This window comes from Elephas maximus, chromosome X (genome assembly GCF_024166365.1).
Source record: "Elephas maximus indicus isolate mEleMax1 chromosome X, mEleMax1 primary haplotype, whole genome shotgun sequence".
Lineage (NCBI taxonomy): Eukaryota > Metazoa > Chordata > Mammalia > Proboscidea > Elephantidae > Elephas > Elephas maximus.
In genome coordinates this window covers 97,742,345-97,763,635 of record NC_064846.1, presented here as the reverse complement: position 1 = coordinate 97,763,635, position 21,291 = coordinate 97,742,345, and the positions used below count along the sequence as shown (strand labels likewise).

Genomic DNA, 21,291 nt, shown 5'->3' with positions numbered 1-21,291 from the left:
CTTTCTCCTTATTTCCTGCCCTTGTGGGCTTGACTGGACTGTGGCTCTTCTAGGACCAGGTCTTTGTGCTCCTTCTCCAAGGGTGCTTTATATTCAGGCACGCCTCTCAAGCCCAAGGCAGCCCCCTCACTCGAAGTCTCACCTTCCCTGTTGGGAAGAAAATAGAGGTAAGAAGGATGGCAACGATTTATATTCCCTCCACTGCTTACACATGTTCTGGTCCTGGGAAGGGAAGGGTGTTGTTCTGAGGTGGCTCGGGTGGGAAAGGGGTGGGGCCAACATCAATTTGCTTGGAGTTGAATTTTTTATTTTATAGCCCAGAAAGATTCATCAGCTTCAGGCATCAGGGTAATGAGAGTTGCTCAGCCACTATGCCTGGCCCAGACCTGCTGCTCTCAGACAGTGAAGCTCTGCCTACACAGTCTCCTTCAATCTTCTCAAACCTCATTTCTTCTTCTTCCCAGCTGAGATCAGTCTAAACAGCTTGTAGGTCAAGGAAAACTATCTCTGGAGAGTTCAGCCAAGTACCTGCTTCCTGCCAGTCACTCTCTTGCCTCAGAGTTGAGTTTGCCAAATAGAGAATTTCAGGATTGTCATTCTGCAACTGAATTTTACAGTTTAGAAAGGGGATTGTCTTTTTCCCATTTGTTAATTCTTATTTTAATTAGAACCCAACTTTTCTAGTACCCATGCTCCAATTTACCTAACAAGGAACAACATTTACTGAAAAGGGTAATCGAATTACTCTTAAGGAGCTATGGAGTCTTCTTGAACTGATTAAGGGACAATTGTCTGAGGGAATGAATGAAAACAGGCCTTATGAGGATCATCAGTACAGGCACAGGTATTTTGTTAAAAATGTTTTACTAATAGGTTATAATAGCGTGAACATTTTTAGGAGGAAAGATGAGGAGAGAATTAAGAGGAGGAAGAAATGGAAAACACCAAACTCAAAGAGATGAGTTAGAGGAGAATCAGATGGAAGCCGAGTGTGCTGAAAATAAATGTTCTGTGTGGAAGCTTCACAAGTGCCCAGGAATATACGCGCGCTCATGCACTCTGCTCTTCTGAGGACACCAGTGTTCCCCTCTCTTCTACCTTCTAGAATGGAGAGAAACTGCAGGGTTACCAGCACTGAAAGCACATCCTAACTCCTGTAAGCCCCCCTCTGCCGAATGTCCCAGGAGCCCAGTATGGCCAGGGATGGAGCCCAGCCTGGCTCCCTTTTTGCATACATTTTTTATGGGGAGGTGTTCATCTATAAGAACAGGAATCTACTGTTCCAGAGAATGGGTTTGTTTTCATTCATCACTTCCGGAATTCTAACACCAGTTCAGGTACTGTGGGAAGTCCCAGAGACACTGCCCTCTTGAGCTTTATAGTCAAGTAATTATTTGATTCTTTCCTCCTCACTTCCAAGTTCCTGGGCGCTAGAAATCTGTACCCACAGCTTAGTCCATGCGTGGCACCAAGTACATGTTTGGAGAAGGAAAGCTGGATGAATGAAGTCAGACTATTTGGTAGAGCTCCGCTGGTTACTCACTGGCGTGAGCGTGGGTGCATTTGAATTTTTATTATTTACTTGGGGAAAAGTTTAAGTTAAAACGAAGCAGAAAACAACTTTAACCATTAGTACTGTGACTCAAGCTCCTCAGGAGGACGCAGGAACACATACTGTACTGAACATTTCACACAGACACACACACCCCACTCATGCAGACATTCCTTGTTCCACGCTCCAGCTCGCTCTTTTTACTCCTGCTTTCCTTTCGCTCCTCTCCCTGATCAAGCGTTGATCTGAGAATCTCTGACCGCAAAAGAAAAAAAAAGTGGGTGGCGGGGATCCCGAAGTAGCAGAGTGAGGGAGGAGGAGGTGGAGAAAGGCTAGGAGGAGGAGCCCGGAGAACGAGTCAGAGGGACTGGTAGCTCAGACGGGTGTGCAGCCCCGAGGGGAGCCAGTGCTCCCGGCTGGGAACCAGTCAGCCCATCCCTCCCCTACCCGCCCCCCCTCCCCGGCCCCGGCACCATCCCCCTTGCCGGCCTGCGCCCAGGGACCTGCTATACCGGGAGCTAGGGCCGCCGCTCTGGGGTGCTCGGGTCAGGGACGCTGATCAGAGCAAGCCGGCCGCGCCGCCGGGCTGGTCCCCCGCGCCCGCGCCCGGGATGCCGTTCTACAGGCGCACCGTGGTGCCCCAGCGCCTGTGTCCGCGGAACCAGCCGCAGCAGCTGGCCGAGCTCCACGACGTGAGCCACCTGGCCGCGCTCAGCCTGCTCCGGCAGCTCGCCGACCTCTGTGGCCACTCGCTGGCTTTGCTCGAGGACCTCGAAGGGCACCTGCTGGCCCTGGGGCACCGTACCGACAGCCTGTACCGGCGCACAGTAGGCCTCCGCCGCTGCCTTCCCTGCCGCCTGCTTGGCCCGGAGGACAACCAGGAAGAGCTAGGTAAACCGTGCCCGGGCGGCTCGCGGCCCAGCGTCTGCCCTGCCTCTGGAGGCGCCAGTAGGTGTTCAGCTCTGTGTCCTCCCCCTCCCTACCTCGGCCCGCCCCTCCCCTAGGGAAGTGAGGGGATCCTGTTTCCCTGACCCCCACCGCCGTTCTACCGCTGGAACTTCCTGCTCCTGGACCCGGCTGCGTTATCCTGAGTGGCCCAGTGCCTTTGGGAACCCTGGCCCTGGGATTATCCACCTCCTCCTGGGGGCCTGGGGGAGGGAAGCGGGGACCCTGCGGGGTTCCTGGGAGCAGCAGGGTCTGGAACTGCTTCGGCCCCGCGCTCAGGCCCGAGGTGCCCCTATCCTCGTGGCTTCTGGAACCAAAAGGCCGTGCCGCTGGAGTTTTTGCTACGGTCTAGGAGCTTGGACACTTCGGAAAGCGCGCCGGAGCGGCCCGGCACCTAAGCGGTCGCAGGAGCCGGGTGGCGGCGCCTGTTAGCTTTAAACCCTTGCAACTTCGCGCTGGAGCGTGAACGCGGCTCGCACTCGGAGGAATGTGAGTGCCCTCCTGGCTGCTTCTCCAGGCGCGCTCAGGGCCGCTGGGCCGCTATGCAGGGAGCGGAGGAGTAGTGGGTTGGGTTGGAGTAGGATGGGATTGTCCCAAGCTTTCCTGACACCCTACCGTTTGGGTCTGGTTGCACAGATTTGCTCGAGAGAGCCATTTGAAGGAACTGTCATCAGTTTCCTGAAGTGCGTTCACTTTAGGAATCAGCTATGCCTGAGAAATGCCAGGTCCCAGCGGTGCCCTCGTTGAGCACTCAGGACCCATGAAGAGAGTAGGCTGGCTTCGCAAGCCCTTCTTCTTTGGGCACCAACACTTTGAATGGAGAATCCTCTCTCAGTGGAAACGCAGTGCCCTCTTTAGAGTATGGGGTTTCCGCTGAAATTGAGGGGTCTGAATGTGCTGGAAATGCTGATCGTGGCTTGGACATGCCAAATACCAGGGCCAGTTGACGCCATCAGAAAATTAGGAGAGAGAAGCAGCAGTGTGGCCAGAAAGTTTCAGACGGAGGTGGAAGCTAGCTACTGACTGACTTGAGTGTAAGCCTTAGCACAGCCTCCAGCTGTTCTGGGAGAGAATTGCTGGGGCCTGCCCCTCTCCATTGCGGACCTCCCTCCCCCATCCATTAGGACAGGAGTCAGAGCCCATGGCACTCCCCTTTATAAAGGGCTCTGAGGTCCTAGGTTAATGGTTGAGAAAAATGAGCTCAGTCTTGTGGGAAAAGGGAGGTGGAAGACACAGGTGACTGCAAGGTGGAATGTAGGCATGGGCCCAGAAGCCCTGCATGGCAGGGGACCAGGAAAGCTGGGGCTTGGTTGATTTTTTTTTTTGCTGGGGTCCCACTAACTACCAGGATTAGCCTAGGAGAAATTTGATAGGTCAGCTTGCAGAGAGTCACCTGTTGAGTTCAGCAGGATAAGTTAAGGACAAGGAGGAGGCTCTGGTTTCCCAACTTGCGCCTTTCTGTCCATGGAGTCAGTGAGCCCTTTCTGTCCACGGAGTCAGTGAGCCCTTTCTATGTGAGGGAAGGTATGTCTTCACCAAGTTGCCTTGGGACCTAACCCTTTCTGATGATCCACTTTTTGCCTTTTAAAGGAGGGGAACAATTTGTGAGATAAATTGGAATAGTTTGGCTGCTGAGAATTAGTTTCTTTGAAGTTTGCAAAGATATGGGAGAGCGACCATCTCTCAGCTTTGGCGTGGCCACTTGCCTTTGGATTGTACTAGTAGCTCGCTCAGAGGCAGTAAGGGGACTGCTACATAAATGGAACACAGCTCCCTACTGTAAGTTGGCAAAAAGGACCAATTTTTCATTTTCTGTTCTGATGACTCCCCTTGAGGCTCCCAGTACATACTTCTCCGTTTAGGAGCTTTGATTTGCCTCACTGTTAGGTATCATCAGAGTTGGTTCCAACTCATAGTGACCCTGTTGGATGGAGTAGAACTGCTCCATACCGTTTCCAAGGAGCAGCTGGTGAATTTGAACTGCCAACCTTTTGTTTAGCAGCCGTAACTCTTAACTATTGCGCCACCAGGGCTCCATTTGCCTAGTGCTTAAATTAGACCTTCTCAGCAGTGGACTGAGCTTAAGCGCCAAATGCAAAGAAAGTTCGGGAGCATAATCAGTGCACCATCTGGGGCCCCCTCGTCACTCAGGCATAAGCTTCCACAAGGTGTTCAGCAGGCTGTATTTGTCCTATATATTTTGACTTCGAAAAAATATACTTTTTTTTAAAATCATTGTCGGGTCTTGCCCTTTCCTCTTCCTTGTGTCTTTTCCTCCTAGCATTTCCACTCCCCTACTGAATATAGAGTCCTATAGAGTCACTATGAGTCAGAATCGACTCGATGGCAGTGGGTTTGGTTTTGGTTTACTGAATATTTTGCTGATGGTCAGTACTCCCAATCAGCATTTCATCCTACATTTTCTCTGACGGGATTTCTCCCAGATTCTTCCTCTGTCTATTTCTTGCAGCCATTGGGGCAAGAAAGACCTGGGAGAAAAAGGAGGAAGTTCGGAAGCAACATGGCTAGAGTGAAAGACACCCTGCCAGGCCAGCACATGTAGCCTCCCCTAAGGGACAACTTGGCTATCACTAACTGACTGAGTAGTAGCAAGTCAGACTGCCCCATACCACCCAGGCTTGCAGAGACCAGACTGTAGGCCGCAGACAGGGCGAGGAGAAGGAGAAATAGAGGAGGAGTAAGTTGATGCTGAAGGGGTTCAATGTGTTGCTTTAGACAATCCCAGGTCATACCCTCACCATCTCCAAAGTAAAAACAATGGGACTGGGTTAGGCTGGTTGCCTGGCAACACCCTTGTCTCAGACGGCTGTTCTTTTGTGACTTGAACCCCTTTGAGACTGCCTTAGAAGCTGTTGTAACTGGTATGGGGTGGAGTGGTGATTAGAAGGAGGAGAGGACCCACTAATGGAGTTTACCAGTGACCTAGATCTCAGCCCCTCCGGTTGTGGATCTATGGCAGTTACCACATCCTTGGCATGGCCCTGCCTATAAATTGAGTTTTTCCCCTATTTGGCTTTGAATGTGACATATTTTATGACAGTCGTGACCTGTACTCTGTTTTATTCAGTTCAAGCATGGTATGGTCAAAGCCAGTAGGAAATAGCCCCACGCCTGCTGCCATGTGGTGAGTAAATCCAAGCTTTCCAACACCTCCCTTAGAAATCTATTTAATGTTTGTAGGTGCTTAGATGATAATTACAAAATCAATCAGGCCATCAGCCTAGGGATATAATATCTCCTTTGCCAGCAAGGGAGTCACTGAAGCACTAGATGAATCTAACCCACAAAACCCAGTGCCACCGAGGTGTGTTTAATAACACTAGAGAACTATTATGTTACACTAGCCCATGAACTTGCTGTGGGAAAGATGCTCTGTTGCTTCTTACAATTACTTTGGCTTGGATATAGTCAGTTGGGTGGATGATGGAAACACCCTCTTCATCTTAATGTGAAATTCTTTCCTCTTGATTTTCCAACTTTGTGGCAACTCTGGCTCCAAATCAGAAAGGACAGCTGGCTTATTTGTGTTTAAATCGTAACTACAGTGCACGAGGAGACTGCTGTAAATCTATACAAAAAAAAAGGAAAAGTGGATCTCTAGACTGCAGCCAATTTACCGTTAGATGAGATGTTGTAGACCCTGAAGCTGACCAGCATTGCTACTGAGGAGGGTATATGGCCTGTTTGGATCAGACTGGGGAGGGGGGTAGGTACTTTGGGGACTTGGAATGGGCACTCTGCCAGGGCTCACTTTGTCCTACCTTTCATCCCAGAGGCCCTTGGGACAGTGGGTTGACAGAGTGGGAAAGGGAAGCAAGCCCATTTTCTTTTTAAATACCATGAAATTCCTGGTCTGCTTCATAGCATTTCCATGTGTTGAAAACATCTTTCCTGGAAGTTTGGGTACCAAAACCTTCACTAGAATTTCCTCCACTTTAGAAACAAGAAATTTAACCTTCTCCTTTTTTAGACACATGAACAGCTAAAGTGATTTTAAAAAATCAGGATGACTAAATAATAGAGTAACAGGAGAAGATTCAAGTTACGGCTCTTGGTCTCAACTTTGACCTTTATGACATTGGAGGTGTTAGTAGGAGAGTGGCACATTTACTATATCTGTCCCTGAGCCATTCTGTCTTGGGTGAGATCAATGTAGACTATGTGGCACCAAAAATTCAGCCATTAACCACTGTGGGCATAATAGCACCCAACAACCAAGGCTAAGAAAGGGGAAGGGACTTGTCCAGAGGCACCCAGATTGATTAAGACCTTTAGTGGCCCTGAGTACAGAAAAGATTATAATGTCTCCCCATGTGTAATTCCAAATAAAAGCAACACTAAACCTTCAAATAAAATGTTATTTTAAAAAATAACTCAAAGTTCACATGTATATTGAAATTAAAATGACTTCTTACTAGATTCTTTTCACCCTCTCTTCTGACTTCCAGGCTAATGCTCTGCCCTCTGCAGTGACACTAAGTTCAAAGTCAGTTGTGCACTGAAAGTCACTGTCCTGACATTTCTCTAGCCGGAATTTGTACAAGATGAGGAACGACTCCTGCTACCTTCAGGAACTAAGAGATACTCTAAAGAACAGGCACCCTATAGTTTTTTCAGTAGGGACTTGAGGGGTGAGCTAAAAGTAGACAGGAAGCTCAAGCTTGCATTCTATAGAGAATAGGTGTAAGGTGGTAGGCTCCCTTGTTAAAGCAAAATGTAGTCTTCTTTACTAATTGAACGAGAAATAGCTGTGGAAAAAGAATTTTCAGATGGGAAGAGGTGGCTGGGCCAGTGAAGGTCCTCTGAAGGTCACCTTCCCATTAGGGTCTTTCATTCATAATTCTTCTGTCATCTTTGCACCCACTGTTCTCCCATATAGCTTTCAACCCAATTGTGGACCCTACTCCTCACACACCCACATCCTATTTTCCATTATTGTAGTAGAGACTGGTTGGCATTTTCAAAAGGAACTTTTATTATAACCCAAGGGAAACAAGAAAGTAAAATTATTAGCAAAAATTTATTTAATGTAAAAATAGGCATGCTTCCAAAGTATAAACTTCGTATCCTTGCCAAGGTTGGCAGTTCGAATCCGCCAGGTGCTCCTTGGAAAGTCTACAGGCCAGTTCTACTCTGCTCTACAGGGTTGCTATGAGTTGGCATCGACTCGATGGCAATGGGTTTTTAGTTTGGTTTTGATACTTAAGTAGCTTAAGAGGCTCACTGTCTTTGCTGATCTATTCTTTCCGAGGGCTTCAAATCACTTTTTCTCAGATCATTACTTTCTAGCTTTGAAGGGTGGGCACGACGTTGCCTGGACCCGATCTACTTTCCCAATCACCTTTGTGTTGGGTGCTAGAGACCCAGAGGCAAATAAGACCTAGTCTCTCCCCTCAAAGAGCTCCCTGTCTGCAGGGAATGGGTGCCATCTCATTTCCTACCACATCAGCCTGTGGTGCCTGGGCATCAAGTCCTTTCCTGATGGGCCGGAAGAGCTTATAAACAGAAGCAGGACTCTACACGTTCTTCCATTCAGTCATGTTTTAGGTCCAAGGATGGAATTTGGAGTTTTAAAATTCCCTCTGTTAAAAATAAAAACTAAACAATGGCAGAATGCTACTGTGAATTCATCAATGCTTTTGTGTGAGTTCTATGAGTTGGAATCGACTCGACAGCACTGAGTTTTTGTTTGTGTGAATTTGCATTTTTGAGCGTTATAACCTCATCTTCACCCATGTGAAAAATAGTGTTTATTTAGTAGATGGACAATGCTTGGTGGATCTGCGAATTCATAGACTTCTTGTGATAACTCCATGGCCATTGATTTAGGAGATGATATTGGAGCCATTATTCCCTGTCCTTGAGTATAAAGAATGTGACCTAGCTGGAGCTGAACTCACAAGACCTTACAAGGACACATCAGTTGGGCCCTGAGGTATAAAGACAATAGCTTGGACAACCTTGGAAAACATCTTTTAGGGAAACTTTCACATAAACAAATCATAAACAGAGCACAAAAGACCCACATATTTTTCACTCTTATCTTTTTCTTTTAGAATTTAGTGAATAGTAAGACTTTTGGACCGATGAAGACCCTCCTGACTGTCGTTACTAAAACCTGTACCAATGATTATTAAGAAAGACGATTCAAAGTGTAGAACTACAGTGATTTAGCAGTTTCTAGCCAATCTGCGAAAACGTGAAGGCTTCAGTGATTTTACCTATTTGTAATGTTAATATACACCGAAGATTCTGTAACATTCCTTGGACTCGGACAGACATAGCTCTAGCAGCATGCTTTGTCCATTTTCCCACTTTTACCTCTTTGAACATATGCTGAATAAAATCTCTCTTTTTTGCTTTACTTTGTGGTGATTTTACCCCAAAATACCCTCTAGAGTCATCTACCCTCAGTCGAGAACCACTGTCTAACCTTCTTGGTTTGAGTTCTCAGCTCATCCCTGCCCTGTAGAATTCCATGTGGGTCTGGTCATGCAGTAGACCACTAGGTATCCGTGGTTTAACTTAGGAGGTTTAAGCAATCAGGCAGCTTCCCTCCTCTCTCCCTCTCTCTAAAATGTAAGCTCCTCAATAGAATGTAAAGCTTCTTGAGAGTAGGGATCATTATTTGTTTTTACTGCTGTATCTCCGGCTCCTAAAACGGTGCTTAGCACCTAATAGGCACTTGATAAATACCAGTTAAATTGAATTCCTTTCTTCCTTCTTTCCAGCCTGCTGTAGAGACAAGTCTAGAATGTCAAGTGAAGGCAGAGGAGGTGCACCTGACTCAGCCTGGAAGGCTGGTAAAGCTTCCTGGAGGATATGATGTCTGAGTTCTGAACAGTGATTTGGAAATTGGCAAGTTGAAGAAGGCGGGGTAGGGAATTTCTGGCTCAGAAGTAGTGAGAGAATTAGTGTGGGCGAGGAACTAACTGCAAAAGATTCAGGAGGGGAGGATGCAAGGCACCTCTCAACTTAGAATAAACCCCCAGGGTGGAGATGGGGGAAAGGATTGTCTCATATCCTACTTGTTGGCCAAGGAATTGGATACTGGAGAGTCTTGGGAAGGCTAAAATTCATAGTTAAAATGAAGTTTTAATATTTATTGTGGATTTTTAAAAAATCTATATTTAAGTCTTCATTATTCTTAGGCAGATGAGACCTGGGCCATCTACGCCCCTCCCTGCTTTATGGAGCCAGATCCTGGGCCACCCTGAGAAATCCAGACAAGGAGGGACCAAAGCCACAGTGAGAAAGAAAGAGAGGAATCAAGAGTCTCCCTGCCTGTATGTCTCGGCTGTGTGTATCCAGTTACACTCCAGGGCTAGATATATTATTAATGCCTGGCTTTTCTGTGAGTGGGGACGTTTTAGATTTGATTGTATCTTTAATTTTTCTTTTCTTTCTAAATGGCATAGATTCTTAAGAATGATCTGTAATTCATCTAGGGGAAGATCAGAAAAAAAATTTTTTTCCTTTGGAAAATGTACTCAAAGAGGAAATGAATGTAAACCATGTATCAACTGTTTTTATTTTAATGGATATCATTTGCTTCTGAGAACAGTGTAATTAACTGCCTGACAATTTATAGACTCCGAGTCTTAGTAACTGCAAAATAGTGAAACTTATCCTCCCAGACTAGGAGGCACTGAGGTGACTGAGGTCTCCTTACATTAATATGCCTCAGTTTCTCTCTGCTTTTGTAGGAGGCTGTGTATTACAGTTATTAGCAATACAGGGTTTGTTTTTGTACTGTGTATCCCCTTTGACCCAGTAATTCCACTCCAGTACTTTATGCTAAATGAATAATCTAATATTGTGGGAAAAAATGTTCAAGGCTGCTCACTGCACCTTTTGGTTATTTACATTAACCAACAAAATGAATATAACTTAAATATTCAATAATAGGAGACCAAAAAAATTTGTTGCAGTCGAGTTGATTCCAATTCATAGAGACCCTAAAGGACAGAGTAGAACTGCCCCATAGGGTTTCCAAGGAGCAGCTGGTGAACTTGAACTGCCAACCTTTTGATTAGAAGCAAAACTCTTAACCACTGCCCCACCAGGGCTCCTAAAAATAATAGGATATTACTATATCCAGTAGTAGAAGAGTGGCTATATAAATTTTGATAAGTCTGAATGGTAGAATGGGGGCAGTGGTGGTTCAGTGGTAGATTTCTCACCTCCCATGAGGGAGATCCAGGTTCAATTCCTGGCCAATCTACCTCTTGTGCAGCCACCACCTGTCTGACAGTGGAGGTTGGTGTATTGCTATAATGCTGAACAGATTTCAGTGAGGCTTCTAGACTAAGACAGATTAGGAAGAAACCCATTGCTGTTGAGTTGATTCCAACTCATAGCGACCCCATAAGGTTTCCAAGGCTGTAAATCTCTACAGAAGCAGACTGCCACATCTTTCTCCCAAGGAGCCACTGGTGGTTTCAAACCACCCAGCTTTTGGTTAGCAGTTGATTGCTTTAACCACTGCACCACCAGGTTTCCTTGATTAAACCAGGGAAAAAGTCCTGGCTATCTACTTCCAAAAAATCAGCCAATGAAAACCTGTGAATGACAACAGTCTGATCCTGCTGTGGATAGGGTCACCATGAGTCGGGGCAGACTTGACAGCAGCTAACAACAACAATAATATGATAGAATACTATACAGCTGTGAAAAATCATGCACCATACAAATGTCTTAGTTATCTAGTGCTGCTATAACAGTAATACCTCAAATGGATGGCTTTAACAAACAAATTTATTCTCTCACCACTAGGAGGTGAGATGTCCAAATTCAGGGTGCCAGCTCTAGGGGAAGGCATTCCCTCTCTGTTGGCTCTGGGGGAAGGTCCTTGTCATCAATCTTCCCCTGTCAAGGAGCTTCTCAGCACAGGGACCCCAGGTCCAAAGGATGCACTATTCTCCTGGCTGTTGTTTCTCGGTGGTATGAGGCTCCTGTGTCTCTCTGCTTGTTTCTCTCTTTTATATCTCAAGGGAGATTGACTCAATACTATTTTAGAAGAAGAATAAAGTAGGAGGAATCGCATTACCTGACCTCAGAACCTACCATACAGCTGTGGTAGTCAAAACAGCCTGGTACTGGTACAGTGGCAGACACATTGACCAATGGAACATAACTGAGAACCCAGATGTCAATTCATCCACCTACAGTCAAGTGATCTTCAAGAAAGGCCCAAAGCACATTAAATGGGGAAAAGACAGTCTTTTTAACAAATGGTGCTGGCAAAACTGGATGTCCATCCACAAAAAAATGAAACAGGACCCATACCTCACACCATACAGAAAAACTAAGTCAAAATGGATCAAAGACCTAAATATAAAACCAAAAATTATAAAGATCATAGAAGAAAAAATGGGGTCAACACTAGAGGCCCTAATAAACTGTATTAACAGGATACAAACCGTAACTAACAATACACAAACACCAGAAGATAAGCTAGATAACTGGGATCTTCTAAAAATTGAAAACTTATGCTCATCAAAAGACTTCACCAAAACAGTAAAAAGAGAACCTACAGACTGGGGAAAAAAAATTGGCTATGAGAAATCCGACAAAGGTCTGATCTCTAAAATCTACAGGAAAATCCAACACCTCTACAACAAAAAGACAATTAATCCAGTTAAAAAATGGGCAAAGGATATGAACAGACACTTCATCAAAGAAGACATTCAGACAGATAACAGACACAGGAAGAAATGCTTGCAATCACTAGCCATTAGAGAAATGCAAATCAAATCTGCAATGAGATACCATCTTCCCCTGACATTACTGGCACGAATAAATAAAAAACAGAAAATAACAAATGTTGGAGAGGTTGAGGGGAGGTTGGAACTCTTACGCACTGCTGGTGGGAATGCAAAATGGTACACCCATTTTGGAAAGCAATATGGTGTTTCCCTAAAAAGCTAGAAATAGAAACACCATATGATCCAGCAATCCCACTCCTAGGAACATATCCTAGAGAAATAAGAGCCGTCACACGAGTAGACATATGCACAGCCATGTTCATTGCAGCATTATTCACAATAGCAAAAAGATGTAAACAACCCAGGTGCCCATCAAGAGATTAATGGATAAATAAACTATGGTACATACACACCACGGAATATTAAACAATGATAAAGAGCAATGATGAATCTGCAAAACATCTCGCAACACAGATGAATCTGGAAGTCATTATGCTGAGTGAAATAAGCCAATCACAAAAGGACAAATAATGTATGAGGCCACTATTACAAAAACCATTTCTCTGCTGCTGCTTCTCACGGTCTGTGCCATCTCCAGTGCAACAGCTCGCTTCACTTCCTTCTGAGTCCTCACCAAAATTATTTTTGATGTCTGTAATTCCACCAAAAGCCTCTTCAAGGCAATCTAGGATTTTACTATTAGGAACTTTAAAACTCTTGCAACCTCTATCCATTCACGTTTCAAAAACCACTTCCACATTCTAGGTATCTTTTAGAGCAGCACCCCATTCCTGGTACCAAATTCTGTCTTAGTTATCTAGTGCTGCTATAACAGAAATACCACAATTTGATGTCTTTAACAAAGAGAAATTTATTCTCTCACAGCCTAGGGGGTTAGATGTCCAAATACAGGATTCCAGCTCCAAGGGAAGGTTTTCTTCTCTCTGTCGGCTCTGGCGAAGGTCCTTGTCATCAATCTTCCCTGGTCAAGGAGCTTCTCAGCTTAGGGACCCTGGGTCCAAAGGATTTGCTATTCTCCTAGCTCTTGTTTCTTGGTGGTGTGAGGTCTCCCTGTCTCTTTGCTTACTTCTCTCTTTTATATCTCAAAAAGAGATTGAGTTAAGACAGAACCTAATCTTATAGATTGAGCACTGCCTCAGTAACATAACTGACTCTAATCCTGACTCATTAACATCATAGAGGTAGGATTTACAACTCATAGGAAAATCACATCTGATGACAAAATGGTGAACAATCACACAAAACTGGGAATCATGGCCTAGCCAATTTGACAGATATTTTGGGGAGACACAGTTCTGTCCATGACAACAAATATATAAGGATATCTGGAAATGCACAAGATAATAATGTTAAGTGAAAAACCAAGGTATAAAACTGCAAGTACAATATTATAAAAAATAAAGCACACACACAGACACACACATATTAAAAAAAAGTCAGAAGTATATATGTAAAAATGTTAACAATGGTTATCTCAGAATGGTGGGATTATGGGAGTGTTATTTTTATTTCCTTATACCTTTCTGCATGTTTAAAAATTCCCAAAATGAACATGTATTACCTTAAAAAAAATTTTTTTTTTTTAGTGGCTATAAAAAACAATAAACGATATATTAAGGAAAAGGATTTTGGTATTTGGAATCAGCAGCTGTAGGTTTAATTCCCATTCACTCTACACTTATTAGCTGACCTTAATGCCTCTGGAGTCACTAGCTGTTCAGTGGTAGAATTCTTGCCTTCTCTGCCGGAGACTAGGATTCAATTCCCAGCCAATGCACCTGGTGCACATCCGCCACCCACCTGTCGCTGGTGGCTTGCACGTTACTATGATGTTGAACAGGTTTCAGTGGAGCTTCTCGATTAAGATGAACTAGGAAGAAAGGCCTGGTGATTTACCTCTGAAAATCAGCTAGCGAAAACCTTATGGATCATAATGGTCTGATCCACAACCAATCATGGGAATCGCGCAGGACCAGGCAGCGTTGTGTCGCCATGAGTCAGGAGCGATTTGATGGTGGCTATTTATTTAACAACAACGTCTCTGAGTCACGGTTTCTCATCTGTAAAATGGGGTTAAAACTACCAAATTCATATGGTTGTGAGGACCAACATGATCAATAAATACTAATTAAGAACATTAAATTTCATGAAGCCTTTTGAAATTCCTGAATGGGGACACTGTCAAGATGAAGTTATAATAAGAATGTTTCCCAGACAGCTCTGAATTGCAGCCGTTCTTCTCTTTTCCAGAATATGTAAAGAATGCCTGTGTGCCCACAGATGAGAAGCATTTAGCTTTTGAGACTGTCAGCTTGTCTCTTCTAACCCAAGAATTTTCCTTTCCTTTGACTCCACCCTTCATTCTCCCCCACTGACATCTGTTCACTGCCTTGCCAACCAGAGGGGAAAACATTCCTTAGAATTGAAGCTGAGGCACCACTTGGAGTCCTGGCAGACAGGAGATGTTTAGTGTCACAAAGAATATGTGGTGCTGGTTGACCACAGAACATGCCAGGCCAAGATGCCAAGGAGAGGCTTTAAGGAAGCAGCAGGGGAAGAATGCAGGTTGCATAGCTAGGCAGCATCTTGCCTTTGGGCAGAGCTTTTGCCCAAGTGTACTGTGACTCTCTGTTCACCTCTTGCCTTCTGTATGTCTGCATGTCTGCTGGATTGGCTCAGTAGTTTTACAGAACCAGGCTGGCTTATGGGTGAAGAAACACTTTCTCTTCACAAAACGTATTGGGCCCGTATTAGGCTGGGTTCTCTAGAGAAGCAAAACCAGTGAAGCGTATATATATGTGTGTGTATTTTTTTTATATATATATATGTATATATATAGAGAGAGAGAGAGCTAAAGCGAGCGAAAGGGAGGGAGAGAGATTTATCTCAAGGAAATAGCTCACACAGTTGTAGAGGCTGGCAAGTCCCAAGTATGTGGGTCAGGCATCAGGCTGGAGGCTTCTCCTGACTCACGTAGCTCCAGGGACTGACAAACTCAAGACTGGCAGGTCAGATGGAAGGCCACTGGCTCACAGGCTGTGAAGGCTGATGAATTCAAGATTGACAGGTAAGACGGCATGCAGCTGGCTCAAGTTGCAAGAATCAGAGGTCAGATGATGACAAGCCAGATGCAGGATCCAGAGCAAGTAAGCGAGCTTTTCCAGAATGTCCATATATATATATTATTCAGGCCACACCCCCAAGGAAACGCCACATACAATTGACTGGCTGATCACATCATGGAGGAAGACTGCATCTTTACGTAACTGCCAAACCACTGAGAATCGTGGCCCAGGGAAGTAGACATATAACCTTAACCATCACAGTCCACCCCTTGTCAACTTGTCACCTCCTTAAATCATATGCAATCTCTAAGTAAAGGCAATTACAAAGTCATACTTGTGCCTAATGAGATACAACTAACATGCATACAACAAAAAACTCACTAGCCCCGTTTACATCTTATATTTTATAGGTGAAGAAAACAAAAATATTTGATGCACAAATACAAGGAAGAAATACTCATAACAATTACAGTCCTCATTTCTGCAGCTGGTCACCTGGTCTTAGCTAGTATTTACAACTACTTTCTTCGACCACTCATTACGAATTACCTTTACCCTAAGCAAGCACCTCAGCTGGTCATGGTTCTTTGCCTGGTGGTGTGACCCAAACCTTCATTTCTGAAGGGTCTGGGTCATTACTAGTCATGTTGGAATTGCATTGCTGTAGCTTTCCATTGACTTTAATCACAGGGCATGGTAGTACTAAGAGATGCCCTAAGGGATCTCCCGTATTCCAGACATACTCTTTTTCACCTGCATTATGCAACATCAATCCTATTTCTCCTTTGTAGTCAGGGTCAATCACACCAGCCAATATGGTAACTCCCTTCTTTGCCTGTTGAACCAGAGGCATGAGGAGCCCAAAGTGGCTGGGTGGCATTCTTAACTTCCAGTTCAATGGAATCTGTGGTATGTCTCCAGGTGATAGTGTTCCTCCCTTTGGAACTAAGACCACTAGACCAACAGAGCATAGGGCCATGGAAACAGGGGGCAAAAATGTTTTGAGTGGGATATTAGGGGTAATAATGAGTGGTGCCACTCTCATTTCCACACCTTGATTTCTGGAACTATGAATCCTGGCTGTGGGAGAAACAGCACTATATACTGAACGCTGGTTTAGAACATATACAGCCACCTGGAGAACATTGCCTCAACCCTGCAAAGCATTGCCACTTAGCTGGCTCTGTAAGTGTGTGTTTAGAAGGCCATTCCATTGTTCTATCAAGCCAGCTGCTTCAGGATGATGAGGAACATGGTAAGACCAGTGAATTCCACGAGTATGGGCCCATTGTCTTACTTCGTTTGTTGTGAAATCACTCCCTTGATCTTCAGTGATGCTGTGTGGGATACCATGAAGATAGATAAGACATTCTGTGAGTCCATAGATGGTAGTTTTGGCAGAGGAATTGCGGGCAAGGAAGGCAAATCCATATCCAGAGTATCTATCCCAGTAAGAACAAAACACCGCCCTTTCCATGATGAAAAGTGGTCCATTGTAATCAACCTGACACCAGGTTGCTGGCTGATTGCTTTGAGGAATAGCACCATATTGGGGGTCATTGTTGGTGTCTGCTGCTTGCAGATTGGGCATTCAGCAGTAGCTGTAAGCCAAGCTGGCCTTGGTGAGTGGAAGTCCATGTTGCTGAGCCTGTGCATAACCTCAATCCCTGCCACTATGGCCACTTTGTCCATGAGCCCATTGGGTAATGACGGGCTTGGCTGGGGAAAGAGAATGACTGGTTTTCACTGAATGCATCATTCTATCCAGTTGGTTATTAAAATCCCCCTGTGTGAGTTCACCCTTTGGTGAGTATTCATTCACGTGAGACAGAAATATGTTCACTTCTTTGGTTCATTCAGAGAGGTCTGTCAACATGCCTTTTCCCCATACCTCCTTGTAACCAATTTTCCAATCATGTCCCTTCCAAGTCCCTGACCATCCAGCCAAACCATTGGCCACAGCCCATGAATCAGTATACAATTGTACATTTTGCCATTTCTCCTTCCAAGCAAAGTGAACAACCAGGTGCACTGTTCAAAGTTCTGCCCATTGGGAGAGTTTTCCCACACTACTGTCCTTCAAGGAGGTGCCAGAACGGGTTACAGTGCTGCTGCTGTCCACTTTCAAGTGGAGCCTTCATGTTATGGAAAACCATCTGTAAAACAGACACAAGTTTTCTCTTCCTCAGCCAACTGATCATAAGGAACTCCCCATGAGGCCATAGGTGCAGACTGGGAGAGGGCAGATAATGTGACAGGAGTGGAGATCACGGGCGTTTGGCCACTTCCTCAGGCAACTTACTTGAGTCTTCAGGTCCTGCTTGAGCCCTATCTCGTATATACCACTTCTATTTAATGATGGAGTGCTACTGTGCATGTCTGAATTTATGGCTCTGTGGGTGAGACAACACCCAGTTCATGATGGGCAGCTCAGGCCACGTGATGACTTTGTGGCCCATGGTTAAACGTACAGTGTCTACTAAGGCCCAGTAACAAGCCAAAAACTGTTTCTCAGAAGGAGAGTAGTTACCTGCAGAGGATGGCAGGGCTTTACTCGAAAATCCTAAGTGTCTGCACTGTGATTCACCAAAAGGGACCTGCCAAAGACTCCAAACAGCATCTCCATCTGCCGCTGACACTTCAGGCACCATTGGATCAGCTAGATCATATGGCCCAAGTGGCAGAGCTGCTAGCATGGCAGCCTGAACCTGTTGCAGAGCCTCCTCTTGTTCTGGGCCCGACTTAAAACTAGCAGCTTTTCGAGCCACTTGATAAATAGGATGGAGTAAGCACACCCAAATGAGGGATATGCTGCCTCCAAAATCCAAAGAGGGCCAGTAGGCATTGTGCCTCCTTTTTAGTTGTGGGAGAGGCCAGATGTAACAACTTATCCTTCACTTTAGAGGGAATATCTTGACATATCCCAAACCACTGGACTCTTAGATATTTCACCATGGTGGAAGGCACCTAAATTTTTGTGGGATTAATTTCCCAATTACCAGTAAGTCCAGAATCATTGAGCTTCTTCATTACTAGGTCCAATTAGCATAATGTCATCAATGTAATGGACCAGTGTGACATTGTGCAGAAGGGAAAGGAGATTATGGTCCCAAATAGTATGCAGCTATTGATCTGGCTAATGCCTTTTTCTCAATTCCAGTTTTGAAGGAACACCAGAATCTGTTTGCCTTCAGCTGGCAATGCCAGCAATACAGGGGAGGTGCAATACAGGGGAGGTGTATTGCTGGCATTGCCAGCTGAAGGCAAACAGATTCTGGTGTTCCTTCAAAACTGGAACTGAGAAAAAGGCATTAGCCAGACCAATAGCTGCATACTAGGAACCAGGAGATATATTAATTTGCTCAAGCAGCTGCAATTGATAATCCACTGTCATTTTCCAAGATCCATGTGTTTTTGCACAAGCCAAATGGGTGAGTTGAATGGGGATGTGGTGGAAATCATCACCTCTCCACCTTCAAGACCTTAAAGGTGACAGTAGTCTCTGCAACCCCTCCAGGAATGTGGTATTGCTTTTCATTTACTATTTTTCCTAAGTGGGGGCAGCTCTAATGGCTTCCACTTGGCTCTTCCTACCTGTGGTGCGATGGATCGCTTTTGCGTGGCCTTTCTTGCCATGGTCTTGTACCTCCCACCCAAGTGATTGGATGGGACTGTGTAAATAATGTAATTGTGGCCCATCAAGGGGATTAGTCAGTATGCCATCCCACTAGGCTTAAAATGAGCCTTCCCAGAGGCGAGAAGAAGATCCCACCACCACCAAGGAAGGAGAGCCAGGAGTGGTGTGTGTCCTTTGGACCTGGGATCCCTGGGCTGAGACCCTCCTGGAACCAGGAGACTTAGAGGAGACCAGCAGGAGATGGTGTGGTGGATTTTCCAGCCCATGGAGTGAAAAGATAAGTGCCTTTGAGCAGGAGGCTTGCTGGAGGAGTAGGCTGCCTCTGGGTACTTGGCGGAGCTAAGGTTGCCCATCCATGGAGCTAGAGCTGAGCACCTTCGGGCTGAGGCTTACTGGTGGAGTTGGGTGCCTTGGGGCACTTACTGGCAGAGCTAAAAGAGCTTTGTAACACTTGCATGAGCAGGGCAGAGGTCAAGGGCCAGAAAGAGGCGTGCCTTTGGGCACAGCTGGGAAGCGGCTGTTCTAATGGAAGAAATGTATACTGAGCATCCTGAACCTGAATTGTAACCTGTTACTTCCCTACTAAACCCCATAATCATGAGTATTGTCTGTGAATTCTGTGTGGCCATTGCAATGAATTATCAAACCCAGCAGAGAAGTAGAAAGTGCCATGGGAGGGACAGTTGATGTCAGAATTGGTGCAAATGGCAGAGAGGAGGCACGTCTGACCTCTCCCTCATAGGAATCGGCCTTGGCTTGTTGATCTTGATTTTCCTTCCCCTTAGTGAATTGAGAGAAGGTCAGACACTGCGCCCATGCAATTTTTTACACTATCATAATAGCACTTACTCCACTTATCAGGGATCCAATGTGGGAGTTCTACCAGTTGCTGAGTATACCTATTCCAATTATACATTCTGGAACTGGGGAAAACACTACAGGATGGGTTCAGGAACCCACTGGACCCACTGTGAGACAAACCAGAGCTAAGACTTCATTAATAACCTGACCTCCATACACCCCCACTCTGATTGGTGGGCCACAGTGAGGTTTTGAGTCTCCTGGATTTAGTGGCAGTTCAGAACCAGTATGCACTAGTCCCCGAGAAGTCTGATTATTTCCTTTTCCCCAGTGAACATTCACTCTTGTAAAAGGCTATAGATCCCCTGGGGAAGGCTGGGAGAAAGACTAAGAGCATAAATTTTTGGCAGTGTAGTACGGTTCTTCCTTAAGGGGACTCAGCCTCCCCTTCATTCAAGGGGTTGTGGGTCCCTAATCTGGCTCAAGTCTGGGAATTAATTGAGGGGCCGTGACTCTATTCTGGTTGTTCAAGTTAGACTGCCATTCACTTACCTAGAATTCTTCTGCTTGTACAGATGAAGTTAATATTTAGTAGATTTCCCATCTGTTTCACTCCTAGGGACACCATGACTAAGTAGCCAATGCCATAAGTCCATATGAGTCAGACTATTCTGATTACTGCTTTGATTTCGCTGTCCCTTATGGTAACCATGCCCACCTCCTCTTTGTCGATTGAGTGCCGCCACTTGACCCCTATGACCCTGGGGTCCAATCTGCCCCATTGTAGTTAAAAACAAACAAACAAACAAACAAACCTGTTGCCATTGAGTTGATTCCGACCCATAGCAACCCTATAGTTAGGTGTCTCAATTCAGTTAGGGCACTTCCCATGGTCAAATCTGACTTATATAAAATAGCAATCACAGCAGTCTTCAAGGATGGTGGGGCTCCCTTCACAAATTTGTCCCTCATCAATTGTGGTAAAAGGTGTGTCCTCTGGGCAGTCCATGTGTGGGTCTGTGGGTCTAATCTGATAAATCCACTCTGACGTACCAACTTCACTAAGCCTTTCAATATCTTCTACAGTAGACCAAGGAAAGTCTAGTACTTCAACTTGTTTTAGTGTAGGCCACTGCGTAATCCATGCTTCAGCAAACCAACCAAATAAACTATTGGTTCCTTTCCTGACCTCTCAAGCTGAAACACTGAATGAAGGATCTGTGCTTAGTGGGCCCATATCAATAAACTCAGACTGATCCAACTTTATGTTCCTTGCACCACTATCCTACACCCTTAATAACCATTCCCACACATATTCCCCAGGTTTCTGTTTGTACATATTAAAAAAGTCAAGCAGTTCTTTTGGGGTGTAGTGTACCTCCACATGTGTCACACTTTGTACTTCACTTTTCAAGGCTTGCTGGGACTTAAGTCTATTCATAGCTATAGATGCAAAAATGGCTGGTGGGGGTGGGTCCTGTGAACATTTAGCGATGTCTCGTAAGGCATCTGCCTCAGATGATACCCCAGACGATACTCCAG

The 21,291-nt window shown here is 45.2% G+C and overlaps 1 protein-coding gene across 1 annotated transcript in view; it reads left to right on the top strand.

Annotated features, from left to right (window-relative positions):
• Positions 1-2,030: 2,030 nt before the first annotated feature.
• The window catches only part of NHSL2 (NHS like 2), a 368,813-nt gene continuing 349,552 nt past the window's right edge, over positions 2,031-21,291 (top strand). Inside the window, exon 1 of the mRNA XM_049873350.1 lies at positions 2,031-2,500. Coding sequence (XP_049729307.1) covers positions 2,164-2,500 — 337 coding nt within the window. The 5' untranslated portion in view covers positions 2,031-2,163. The remainder of the gene's footprint in view (positions 2,501-21,291) is intronic.